The 13,113-nt window shown below is 40.3% G+C and overlaps 1 gene segment (V, D, J or C); it reads left to right on the top strand.

Moving 5' to 3' along the window:
* The first annotated feature begins 5,826 nt into the window (after nt 1-5,826).
* On the top strand, nt 5,827-9,864 carry LOC125611488. The segment is given in 3 exon segments: nt 5,827-6,043; nt 6,160-6,393; nt 9,783-9,864. Coding segments are annotated over 3 exon segments (351 nt in total).
* Nucleotides 9,865-13,113: the final 3,249 nt, after the last annotated feature.

The following is a 13,113-nucleotide window of genomic DNA, read 5'->3' as shown; positions in this document are numbered from 1 at the left end:
TTGCAACGTTTGCTGTGGTCCTTTGATGTTTGTTTCTGTTAATAATAATACGACTAAGAAATATGACTCTTGTTTGCTGAGTCTTTCTGCATTTCTGTAGGAAATGATACACAATGAAGCTTTCAGTGTATGGAAGGTGGGTAAAAAAATTAATGCATATTTTTCCATTTCTTTGATGCATCATTTTAAAGTAAGAAACATCTATACGTTTAAATTAAAACAATGTCTTATTTAATATTGGAGATGTCTTGCTCATTTATAATCAGCTTCACTTTCTGGGAGACACTTTCTTTGGAAAACAAGCAGAGATTCCCATTTGGAAACAAATAAGACCAGCCAGAGTCCAAAAATATCAGATTTACTTTAGATCTTCTTCTTGATGCTCCTGCAGTGGCCAGACTCTCCCTGCCCTGGGAAAGCAGACACAAAGGCAGGAATACTTGGATCACTGAGAGCTTTGTGGGGCTGACATCTCTGGCTGGGACTAGGCAGGTTCCCGCCCCCCACCACCACCACTTTCACCTCTGACCCTCATCCTTCCCACAGTACACCTGAGCAGCCTTGAGCTTGAGCAATGCAGAGAGGAAGAGCTCTGGTGGTGGAGGACACAGAGTTGGAAGGTACTGGTGTAGCTGATGTGTTGCATTTTCTTTAGTTTCTTTAGTTTTTGTGATCTGTGAAATGTGGTTGATTCTTGGAAAAGGCTCATAGTCAAACCGGCCCCTACTGGTTAGGGCAGTACAGGGATGGTGGGGTGTTAGAACAGAAGGTGAGGGCAGTTAAACCACAACCAACTTTGCTCACTTTCAAAAAGCCCACAGCTTTTTGAAAGGAAACACCTATCTTTACACAGGTGAGGCATGGATTGGACCTGCTCTCCCTGTTGTGGTATGCTGGGCTCTCTGTGTTGGTTATGCAAAAATTGTTACCCTCTGTGGGAGAGGTTTGGGAATCTGATGCTCAAGATTGTTTACACTCCAAACACCTTCTCTCCACTCCCCAGATACTGTTCTGTTTTTTTTTCTTTCTTTCTTTCTTTTTTTTCTTTTGCTATTGTGGTGCTGAGTTTCAGTGCAGAGCTTGAAGATACTACCTGTGCAAGCTATCCTTGAGCTACACCCCACCCCTTCTGACACTGCTCTAAAAGAAAGAGCAGAGGACACCTGAAGCCCCAAGATAATGCCTAATGTCTAACTTTTATTAGGTTTTCGATTTAAGGATTCTGGTACCTTTGGATTCATTTTCTTATTATAGACACAGGAGGAAAACATATGTCCCTGAGGCAATTAGCATATGTATACCTAGATATGGATGATAACAAAGTGCTTCAGGAGAAGAAAGACGTTCACAGTATCAGAGTAGTATCTCTTCAGAGAAAACATGACATCAGATTCAGCCGAAGTGAGGTTTTACATAGAACATTTACATTACATAAGTAGGTGACTGGAGTCTGGAAGAAGAGGAATGTAGGCTAATGTGAGCATAAAAACGGCTACCCTTCCCATCCATGGTGCCAGTAGGTGCTCAGACTTGGACTCAATCTGTCCAGTACCAGGAGTAGTGTAGATTTTGGCAGTCCACTTTCACAATATATTCTAAACATACAGTCATTCTACTTTTTCTGTACTCACTGTCAGCCTTTGAGAGAACAAACATTCCATTCTTCGTATGAGATTGAGCTCTGTTCTACTGGTTTATCCCTGCATATCTGAGAAATGCTCCTTCTTAGATAAAATTAGTAACCCAACATTGGGCTCTTCTGTAGACTGGTGTATATTCAACTCTACTACTGAGACATAAAAGGCATTTCCCTTATGAAAGAGGGGTTATTTCAACACACTAAGCACCCTTTCTATTAGTTTACAGAACATGACTTTCTTTTAGTTATTTATTGACAATTCAAATTCAGTCTCCCTGAACAGAGGAAGATCATGATATGAACTGACTGACAATGGAGCATGCTGGGACCTGCAAAGTCGTTCTGCATGTGACCTAGGGCCCTGTGCTTTCAGAGCTTCTCCTGTGGTCACTTCATGTCCCTGCACTGACCACCCACCCACACACACATACAAACACACACAAATCCATTTGTGTTTGTGTAATGTCATGTGCAGTCAACATCCCTAGTATCTATTTATAAGAAAGAATTCCTTTACCTCTTTGCTGTTAAATTTTATTGTTGTTGTTACTGTTTCAGGCAGTCAAACATCTTCCAGTTTGGAAGGGAGAATGTGTCAGTCACACATTCACCTGGGTCATATGTGCCAATCACTTGTGATTTATGTGAAGCAAGTAACTATATCTACTGGTACCAATTCAAGGAGGGGAAGGCCCCACGATAGCTTCTCCACTATAAATTTTTAAATACCAAGCTTGTGGTAGAGTCAGGATTCCTTTGAGGGAAATATGATGCTTTGAAGTCCCAGATAGGAGATTTAAATTAGCAGTACAAAATGTGGAAGAAAGTGACTCTGCTGTGTATTACTGTACCTACTGGACTAGCACAATGGTTTAGATCTGCCTTTATCTGTACTCAAAATGTTACTATGTCTGCTGCTGGTACATAAATAGAGATAAATCCCCATTGCATTTCCTGCCCCTGACCTCACTGTACTCTGAACAAAGGGAAATTATGAGCCTAAACCCTCACTCCCACCCTATATGTGCCCTACTCCCCCCTCAACATCTGTACATTGCCCCCACCAGCCCACAAGACCAACCTCCTGAACTGTTCTCTCTCATCCTTGGCTAAGTATCCTGCCTGACAGTATCATTCTCTCAGCTCTCTTAGGGCCTGGTGGAGGCATTCAATGCACTGGGTTAGGAACACAAGGTCACTTAGGGTTGATCATTATAGGTGACATCTAGGAGAGCATTGTGAAAGGCTAGTTTCATGGTGTCATTTATCCAATTGTGATCTACAGATAATATCTAGGAGTGACTGATTCATTACTCAGGATTACAAGAAATGATAGAATAAATATTTGTGCTTCATGAAGACCTCATGTCAACAGACATAATTATTTTATTGAACAAATCAATATTTCCCTCACCACCAACAATGGTGCTATTGATATGAGTGAGAGCATAGGAAAAAAATATTATTATAAATATGCTACCTTTTGTATCTACTTACACATGTCAGAGAACATAACTTTAAGAAATTGAGTTTCAGAGATCTAGGTGGCTATGGTTAGTGATTCATGAAATAGGTGGCATCAGTCTGCAACACAGACAGGAACTCTGCTGGGTGTGACAAGTGTTGGTGGTTGCATGACAGCCTGAGCAGGAAGAAGGATGCAAGATAGTCCAAGGAGCAGACTGGTGACATCAGATTTCTCTTTGTCTCTGTGGTTTAATGCCTAAGATCTTTCTTACCATGCCTGCAATGGTTGACTTGGCCCCTGTGACTGATTAGTGTGAATTTCCTGATAGTCCCCTTTTTTGTTATTGTTTGCAAATTGGTTTGCTTGAGTGTTTGGCTGTTATTTCTTGATTTCTTGGAAGGTTCAATGTTACAATTAAATAATTTAGGTTTTGGGGATTTTGTGTGGTTTGGTTTATGGGTATATTTTGTACCAGGAATTGAACTCAGGGATGCTTAACCACTGAGCTATATCCCCAGCCATATATATATATGAAAATACATACATATGTATATATTTTCTTTATGCAGCCTCTCTGTGTGTGTGTGTGTGTGTGTGTGTGTGTGTTTTTCTTTAGACAGCCTCTTGATGATTTGCTTAGGGACTCACTAAGTTGCTGAGGCTAGCTATGAACTCATGATTCTCCTGCCTCAACATCATGAGCCACTAGGAGTATAGGCATGCACTATCAGACCCAGCAACAGTGTAGGTTTAATGACAGAGATTCTTTGCACAATGACTCCATTTTGGTTACTCTGTTAATCTCCTAGTACACAAACACAAGCTCCATCTCTATAGTTGGCCTTCTATGAATTTTGCTTACATACTTCTCATTGAATTTAGCATACAATCTGTTCTCTTCTCAAAGAACAAATCTAAACTTTCTATCTACTTCTACCCTCTTTTGTGGACACAGGCCATTAAAAGTTTCTATTAAATTATCATTTTTCTCAATAAATAAAACTAAAATCTCTTTGATGAACAACCATATAAGGATATTGTATTTTTAAATCAAAAAGTCATGCAGGAAAGTGCAATTGCAGCCTATTCAACCATGTTAGTGTTGTAAAATTAATCCAGATAAGAGGAAACTGAACAGGAAGACATCAAAGTGCTGGAGGGCTTGGCTGTGACTATCAAGAGACATAAGTTTGTAGAAAATAAATTTTGTAGTAAATTTTAAATTTCATGTTCTCAAATTTCTCTTGTTAATGGTAGAGAGAAATGCAATAGATTCTGAAAGGGTGTGAATTTTACTCTAATAGTCTTGCTTATTTGTCTTAACAATTTTTATTTTATTTATTGATTCTTTAATTATTCTGTGTATGTATTCATATTAACTATAACTAAAGGCAGTTTTATATCTACTCTACATTCCTAACTTCTATTAATTTTGCATTCTTAATGTCCTGGTTGAGACTTCTGGTGCAATATTTAATAGGAGAGAAGTGACTTGAATTCTTTTCTTAGTCTTCATCTCAAAGAGAAAGATCCAGGCTATTTTTAGAATCTAATAGAGAAAAGACCATAAGCTGATAATGGCCCCGCTCAAGCCATGAACAACCAGAGAGGGTGAGTGCAGGAGGTGTCCCACTAGCATTTCTCACTATTGGTGCTATTAGTCTAGGAATATTCATAAAACATTTCTCAGAAATATAACCATGCATCCTTCCTCCCTTCATCTTGTGGATAGATTTGTGTATCTATCTCCTCTCTCTGAGGCCTCTTCTTCCCACTTTTATTTCTCTTACAAATTAAATTCTCGCCTCAGAGAATTGGCTCAAGATCTCACCTGACCTCAACCACCTGTCATGTTATGGCTCATGGCAGCAGTTTGAGACCAGGGGTCACCCTGGGCTCCGGTCCGCCTGATCAGGACATGGAGCCACACGAGGTTGCCTCACTGTCTTGTGGGACTTACTGTTTCCAGGTAAGTCTCCTACCTTCTTGCAGTGTGGTATCAGCAGAAGTTTTCAGTATATATTCAACAACTCCTGGGACACATAAAGATGTGTTATTTTAACATATCAAACAGTCTTTTCCAATAGGATCCAGCCTGTAACTTTCCTTCAATTATTAATTGACAGATCAGATTCAGTCTCACTGAAGAGAGGAAGGATCAAGATATAAACCGACAGGCAATGGAGCATGCTGGGCCCTGCAAAGTCATCCTGCATGTGACATAGTGTCCTGTGCTTTCAGAGCTGCTCCTGTGGCAGCATAATGTCCGTCCCCTGACCCCCACTTCTGACACACATCCATTTGTATTGGAGTAGTGTCATTTGCAGCCAACATCCCTAGTCTCTTTTAATAAAGTAGATCCAAGGTTTATCTGATTTGCAGTTGGTGGTCGCCTCAAAGTCAATATACAGATGTAAGTAGGTGGTATAGGCCATAATAAAGAAGTTTCATCTCAAGACACAATCATGGCAGCAGCAGCAACTCTAAAATTCAGAGACCTGAAGTTCCAGAAGACAGGCATTTTCATCCAGGGTTCTGCCTCCCACTATGCTTGTGCTAACCTTCTTCACCTCTGAGCTCTCCAGACTCCTGGCTTCTCCTCCTCTGCAAAGGGCCTGCCCTCAGGGGCCAAAAGGTGGCACTAGAGAGAGGGGCAGAAGCAGAGAGGCAGGGGCTCCTCCCAGCACAACCCTTTCTGGGTAAACAGCTGGGTTTTCTTCTCAGGAAGCTCCTTAGTTACTTCTCCTTGCCTCTGATTCAGTCAGGAGGATCAGCTCTAAGTCACTGTTGGAGGTATCACTTCCATTTTGAGCGGACTTGGAGTGTTGGGAGGCTTTTCTTCTCCTCTTATTGTCTGGGCCTTTTCTTTCTAAGCCCCTGGGAAGAAGGAATGCTGTGGGCTCTAGCCCTACTTCTTCTAGCCATCCTGCCTCCTGGTAAGTATGTAGCAATGATGCTCATGTGATGTAGTTTTCCCCCATAGGCAAGCCATAGTAAAGAACTCACATCCCCCTTACTCATTAATTTTTTGTTGTTGTTGTTATCTGTGCAGGCAGTCAAACATCTTCCAGTCTGGAAGGCAGAATAAGGTCAGTCATCAGGTCACCTGGATCATATGTAATAATCATCTGTGAATTTCGTGAAGCAAATAAATATATCCACTGGTACCAATTCAAGGAGGGGAAGTCCCCAAGACGAATTCTCTACTATGATATTTTCAATTTTAAGTTGGACTCAGGAATAAATTCAAGGAAATATGAGGCTGATAAAGGCAAAGATAGAAGATGTAAGTTTATAGTAAGAAATCTAGAAGGAAGTGACTCTGCTGTGTATTACTGTGCCTACTGGATGGCACAGTGGTTTAGACTGGCCCTTGTCTATGCTCAAAATTGTGCTATGTCTGTTCTGGGTATACCACCTAGACTAGCCCCCATCTCACTTCCTGCTCTGACCTCACTATACTCTGAACAAAGTGAAATAATGAGCCTGCACCCTAAATCCCACCCTATATGTATCCCACCCTCCCCTCAACACCTGGCCATTGTGCCCACCTGATCCCCAAGACCAACCTCCTGAACTGCTATCTTTCCCCTTGGCCAAGCATCCTGGCTGACAGCATCATTCTCTCAGCTCTACAAGGGCCTGGTGGAGGCACATTCAATGTGCTGGCTAGGAACACAAGATCATTAAGGGTTGATCAGTTACAGGTGAAATTTAGCAAAGCTTTATGGAAGGCTAGTTGTATGGTGTCATTTATCTAACCATGATCTAGAGATAATACCTGGGTATGACTCTGCTTCAATACTCAGGATCATGAGAAATTATAGAATAAAATATTTGGGCTTCATGAAGACCTCATGCATGTATTCATAATTATTTTTTAAACAAATAAATATTTCTTTCACCATAACCAACCATTTACTGCTGGTATAAGTGAGAATTTAGGAAAAGGTGAATAGGCTACCTTTTGTACCTACTTACACATGTCAGAAGTCATAACTTCAAAAAAATTGAATTGCAGAAAGCTACTTGGCTATTGTTAGTGATTCATGAACCAACACAGACTGGAGCTCTGCTAGGTGTGACAAGTGGTGGTGGCTGCATGACAGCCTAAGTTGGAACAAAGATGCAGCAAGATAGTGCAAGGCGCAGATTGGTGACCTCAGGTTTCTTTCCTTGTCTGTGTGATTTAAATACTAATGACTTCTTTACCATGCCTGTAACTGTTGACTGGGCCCTTATGTTTAGTTGATGTGAATCTCCTATTAATCTGTTTATTTTGATATTGTTCATGATCTGGCTTGAGTCTTTGGCTGTTGTTTCCTGATTTCTTGGGAGTTTCCATCTTACAATTAAGCAGCTTAGGTTTAATGACAGGGATTCTTTGCAAAGTGACTTCATTTTGGATTAATATGTTAATCTCCTAGTACACAAGCACAAGCTTCATCTGTATAACAGCCTCCTGAATATTTTGTTTAATGTACCTCATGTTGAAATTCAGCCTACAGTTAACCTATTCTCTTCAAAAAGAACCAAGCTAAACCTTTTATCCACATCTATCCTCTTTTCTGAACATAGCCAAGACATTAACTAGAGTTTCCATCAAATTATCATTTTTCTCAGTAATAGTAACTGACAATACCATTGATGAACAACCATGTAAAGAATAGTGTATATTTAAATAAAAAGAATCATACTAGGAAAGTGTGATCACTGACTATTTAGCCATGTTTAGTGTTATAAAATTAATCCAGAAAATGAACAAGGAGATATGGCAAACCTGGAGGGTTTGGCTATGACTATGAAGGGAAATAGGTTTGTAGAAATTTTAAATTTCATGTTCCAAAATTTCTTTTGTTAATGGTATAGAAAATTGCAATAGATTCTGAAAGGTATGTATAGATTTGCTGAATTGTCTTATTAATTTTTATTTTTTGATTGATTCTTTAATTTTTCTGTGTATATATTCATGTTAACTGTAACTAAAGGCAGTTTTATATCTACTCAACATCCCTAACTTTTATTAATTTTGCATTCTTAATGCCCTGGTTGAGACTTCTGGCGCAATATTTAATAGAAGTGCAGTGGACAGGCATCCTTGTCTTAGTCTTCATCTCAAAAGGAAAGATCCAGGTGTTTCAGACCCATTTATGTCATACAGTGACCATTTCCTGCATAGGTTTGTGTGCCTTGTTACTTATTCATATTTCAGTTTGAGTTTCTTTGTAAAGTTCTTCCATTTTCCCTCAAAAGATCTGGAATTGGTATTGCTAGCTTCATTCTTAGGTATCTTACAGTACTTATTGCTTTGTGCATGGTAAAATTGTGTTATGTACTTCTCACTCTTTATTGCTATGATATAGAAATGCTATAATTTCTGTGATTATTTTCCATGTTCTCATTTCAAGTGCTAAATTCTTCCTACATTACAGAATCATTCAAGTTGAGATTCTCCAGACTATGCAAATGTCATTCATGATCATAAACATCTCTTTCTTTTTCCTAACTTTAATGGAAATATTTCTAATACTTGATTGTGTTTGCTAGAGGTTTTGGAAGATGACCACCTGCATAAGAAGCAACTGGGATGCTTTTAATAAAAAAAGTGGAGTTGGCACCCAACACAATGAGTCTAAATCTAGGAATGGAAACTGGAAATGTACACTTTTAAATAACTATAACTGCTGAAACTCATTAAAAGTGACTTGCAATCAGCACCACCTTGATGATGCCATGTGCTAATACAGCCCTTGCTGCTTTCTCCTTTCCACTGAGAATGTCTACTTGTCAATTGTCCACCTTTGCTCAGGATGCAGCCAGAGGGATAGTCACTGTATATGAATACCTTCAATTTGACAAGTGCACTGAGTCCCTAATTTGTGTATCCCTTTGCCAAGAGCAAAGTGTTTTTATTTCTGTAGCATTATAATCATTGTGACTTTTTGATAGGCAGCTTGTTTTGCTGTTCTGGCTTTTCAAAAATCTCTTCACCTCATTTTTCCAATGAATAAACCCCCAATATATATTACACATGCAAAATTAGAAATGCTTTGTGTATATTATGAAGCATATACAAAAATAAACAAGTTTAAAAAATAGGTTATAAATACAATTAGTGATTGTTTTTGTTAGCTTTTTCCTTGTTGTGACCAAAAGACCCGACAAGCACAATTTTAGAAGAGGAAACTTTTATTTGGAGGCTCTTAAGAAAGCCCCCAAATAAACTTTTTTTCAGTCATGTCAGTCCACAGCCAGTCAGCTTCATTGCTCTGGGTCCAAAGCATGGCAGAACATCATTGCAGAATAGTGTGATAGAGGAAAGTGGCTCAGGACATGAATACCATGAAGCAGAATGGGACAGAGAATGTGAGGGAGGGAGAGAGTGAGAGAGTTCCCCTCACCATAGACAAAATATAAACCCCAGAGGCATGATCCTAATGACCCTCCTCCCCCATCCACACCTTCCTGTATATAGTCACCACCCAGTTAATCCCTATTAGGTTAAGGCTCTCATAGCCCAACCATTTTACCTCTCGTGTCTTGCATTGTCTCACACATGAGCTTTTGGGGGACACCTCGTATCTTACCATAACAGAGTGGGTATTCCAATCCTGCCTAAGCTGCTCCTCCTGTGTGACATGGAAAGAATAACCAGCATTTGTTTTCTCTTTACAGTGAGTGGCAGAGAGACCCCTGGAACAAGACCTCCCTCTGTCTTCAAGTTTCAAGCTTTAGTGACTCCTTAGCCAGGTGGGAATTTATACTGCATGACCTACAATTTTTTTTAAATGTGTTGCCTATCTCACATCTCTTATGAAAGGTATTAACTAAAAATCAGAAGACCAATGGTGCTTTTAAGAACGTGAAGAAAAGGAAATTGTTAGGCATTGTTGGTAGTAGTGTAAATTGTGTATCATTATGGAAAATGTTATGGAAGTTCTTCCTAAAATGAAATGCAGAAGTTCTAGAAGGTGTGAGGTAGGGGAAAGAGGCAGGCAGAGTAGCAAAATGGCAAGGGTCAATAAGGAGGATGGTTGACAGGACCAACATTTGAGGTATGCTCCACTGTTTTAGGTGCTCTAGCACGGCAACAACAAAACATGTTTCCCAAAAGGGACAAAAGACTCCATTTATATAAAAAAGACAACTTCACCATTCAGCCTGGGCACGCACATAGGACAATTAGAATCTCAAGAGCAGGTTACAGGGGTCAGTCAACAAGGTCCCACACTTAGCATCCAGATCTTCACACAGCATGTCTGTGTGTCCTGTTCTGCTCTTCCCACCCCCTGCATGGCTTCCCCAAGCAATTTGAGGTCTGGGTCCACCAGAATGGTTTCCTCTGGAACAACAGCTGGAGGACACAGTTTGGGAACACATGTGGTTCCCTCATTCAACCATATGTTTTCTTTTATTGGAAACCATAAGGGTCTTTCTGAGAATCTCTCAAACCCTTGCTAAAGGCTAAGAAAGCCCACCCTGGCTTTTCCAGGACTTCATCCTGCCCAAGAGAGGTGCCCCAATACGTTTTTTAAAAAAATATCTTTATTATTATTTTTATGTGCCAGTGCCTTATGCATGCCAGGTGAGCACGCTACCAGTTGAGCCACATCCCCAGCCCCCCAATACTTTTTAACTATGTGTTTAATTTAGATGAATATGCCCTACACTATCTGGAGGAGAGAATACCAGGAAAAGTTGTGGAGGAAAGGAAAAAATATGTAGGAAAAAAAATGTCCTTGAAGTGAATGTGTGACTGGCTGCAGGTCTGGTGCAGATTTTCTCAAGTAATTAATAAGAGTGAGAATAGCAATTGAAAGAAACAATTGTATATACTGACAACAAAATGTAAAATTTATTTTCATAACAACATGGGTGGCATAGATTTTTATCCCCCAAAGAAATATTTTCTTGCAGCTGGAAATCTGGAAGAGAGAGAGACAAAAAGAGAAAGCAAAAAAAAAAAAAAAGCCATTATTTCACTACCCCATCGCCCACCATCTGTATTGCATCTCTTTCTACTGATTATTTCTCTCTGCCAATGTTGACACATCTGTCAATATCTAATACCTCATTTGGGCTTGATGTCTATAGAAGATGTAAATGGTAGTGCCAGAATATTCTTTTATCAAAAAATTCCATTACCTTTATATGTCACCACCAAGTCATTAACCCAGCACAACCAAAAGCTGCCTTTGGAGACATTGGAAAATGAACCTCAGATGCTGTGTGCAAGCCTGGCACTCAGGTGCTACCTCAGGTGCTGAGTCTGGTCATGAGAACCCAAGGACCCACAACTGCCTTTCAGAGCCAAGCCCCTTCCTACCAGGTCCACTGCCTTCTCCTTGTGGCCGTCTTCCTGATTACTTACAAGGTCCTTGGAGCCACTAGCATAACTGAACATGAACCTGCAGTTTCCATGGAGTAAAGGCTAAGTGTGTCTCTCAAGCATCATTTCACATGTTCCTTGACCTGTGCTTCCCCAAACCCTCTCTTCTCCATTTCTGATGTCCTAGTAACCTCCTGGTCCTACCTTTATGTCCTACCTATGCACTGGTCTTATTTAGGTCTCTGCTACTTGGAATACACACACACACACACACACACACACACACACACACACACCACCTGATTAGCTAAAACATATAATACACTAAAATTTCCACTGCATGTGGTCCCCAGAGATCACCTACTGCAACCTGTCCAATTTCAAGGTTAAACAATCATAACCCACATTTCTTGAGAGTTTTTTTTATGTATTTATGACTATATTACACACTTTGCTTACAGGATTCCACTGACACACAAAGCAACTCCCTGGCATCCCTTCTCACAGAGGGGATAAAAGAGGCAAAATAACTTGTCCAAGAGCAAACAACTCTTTTGTCATTTCAGGACACTGAAAGTCTCTGACAAAACCACAGAATGACATGCTCCTATTCAGATCAGATAGAGTATGCATTTTTGTCAGGGACAGCTTTTCAGTGCTTGTCCTTGCCCCAAAGCAAGCAGCACATACATAGTTGTATTCCTGTAGAGTGTCTTAACAAAGACAGGGTAGTTCTACAGGAATACTTGCCTTTATCTCCCAAGCTTCATTTCTGCTCGGTGTTCAGTCTCTGACAAGTTACCGAAAATAATAGCTGGCCTTTAACATTTCTAAACTGAGGATATTGATATTTATCCCACTAGGCTATTTTCAGAATCAAATAGAGGAAAGACCATAAGCTAATAATGGCACAGCCCAAGCCCCTGCACAACCTGGAAGAGACAGTGCTAAACTGAGCACAAAGATGAGCAGAAGTTCAACCAGAAGAGTGGGATATTTCTAGACAGAAAAACTGCCAATCAATCCATAGATGTGAAGATGTGATTCTAGGGAGACAATGATGAAGAACTGAAGGGAAGAGAGGAAATGTCACCTCATAGAGACCTAATGTCCTAACAGCTCTGGACTTGATCCTCAGGAGCAGAGCAGAGCAGGGTGAAGAATCCTAAGAAGGAAATGGACTACATGAGATCAGCACCCAGATGGTGGGGAAGTTAATGTGAGTAGCCAAAGTTGGCTTCATTATGAAGAGTGTGTTGGGGTCAGGAGTGGGCCAAAAATGTTTCTGTAGCAGAATCCATAAAACTCATCAAAGGGTGAAGAATTAGAGGAGAGAGTTGAGACTGACATTCATGGTCCAGCAAAGCAAGTAGCAGTGATGAGGTGTGTAGCTCTAGTATCTGGGAGAAAACATAAAGATGAAACTTAACCAGAGCAGGCCACCAGGAATGAAGAGGTAAAGTGGTCAGGTCACCCCATACTGTAGGATGTTGTGGTGGCTGAACAGGAGTAACTGACTGATGAACTAAAGTCTCCAAGTAGGTTAAATAAGCTCTCTAAATGACATAGAGCCTAGCCTGACCACCCACCTCCCTAGTTGACAGCTTACTGGGATTACTAAGTAATTAACTCTGTGAAAGGTAATAGATGAAGAAAAATTAAAAAGACCCAGACCAG

The sequence above is a fragment of the Marmota marmota genome, unplaced genomic scaffold, assembly GCF_001458135.2.
Source record: "Marmota marmota marmota unplaced genomic scaffold, marMar, whole genome shotgun sequence".
Taxonomy (NCBI): domain Eukaryota; kingdom Metazoa; phylum Chordata; class Mammalia; order Rodentia; family Sciuridae; genus Marmota; species Marmota marmota.
The sequence above is the reverse complement of the archived record's forward strand: the minus strand, read 5'-3'. Positions and strand labels throughout refer to the sequence as shown.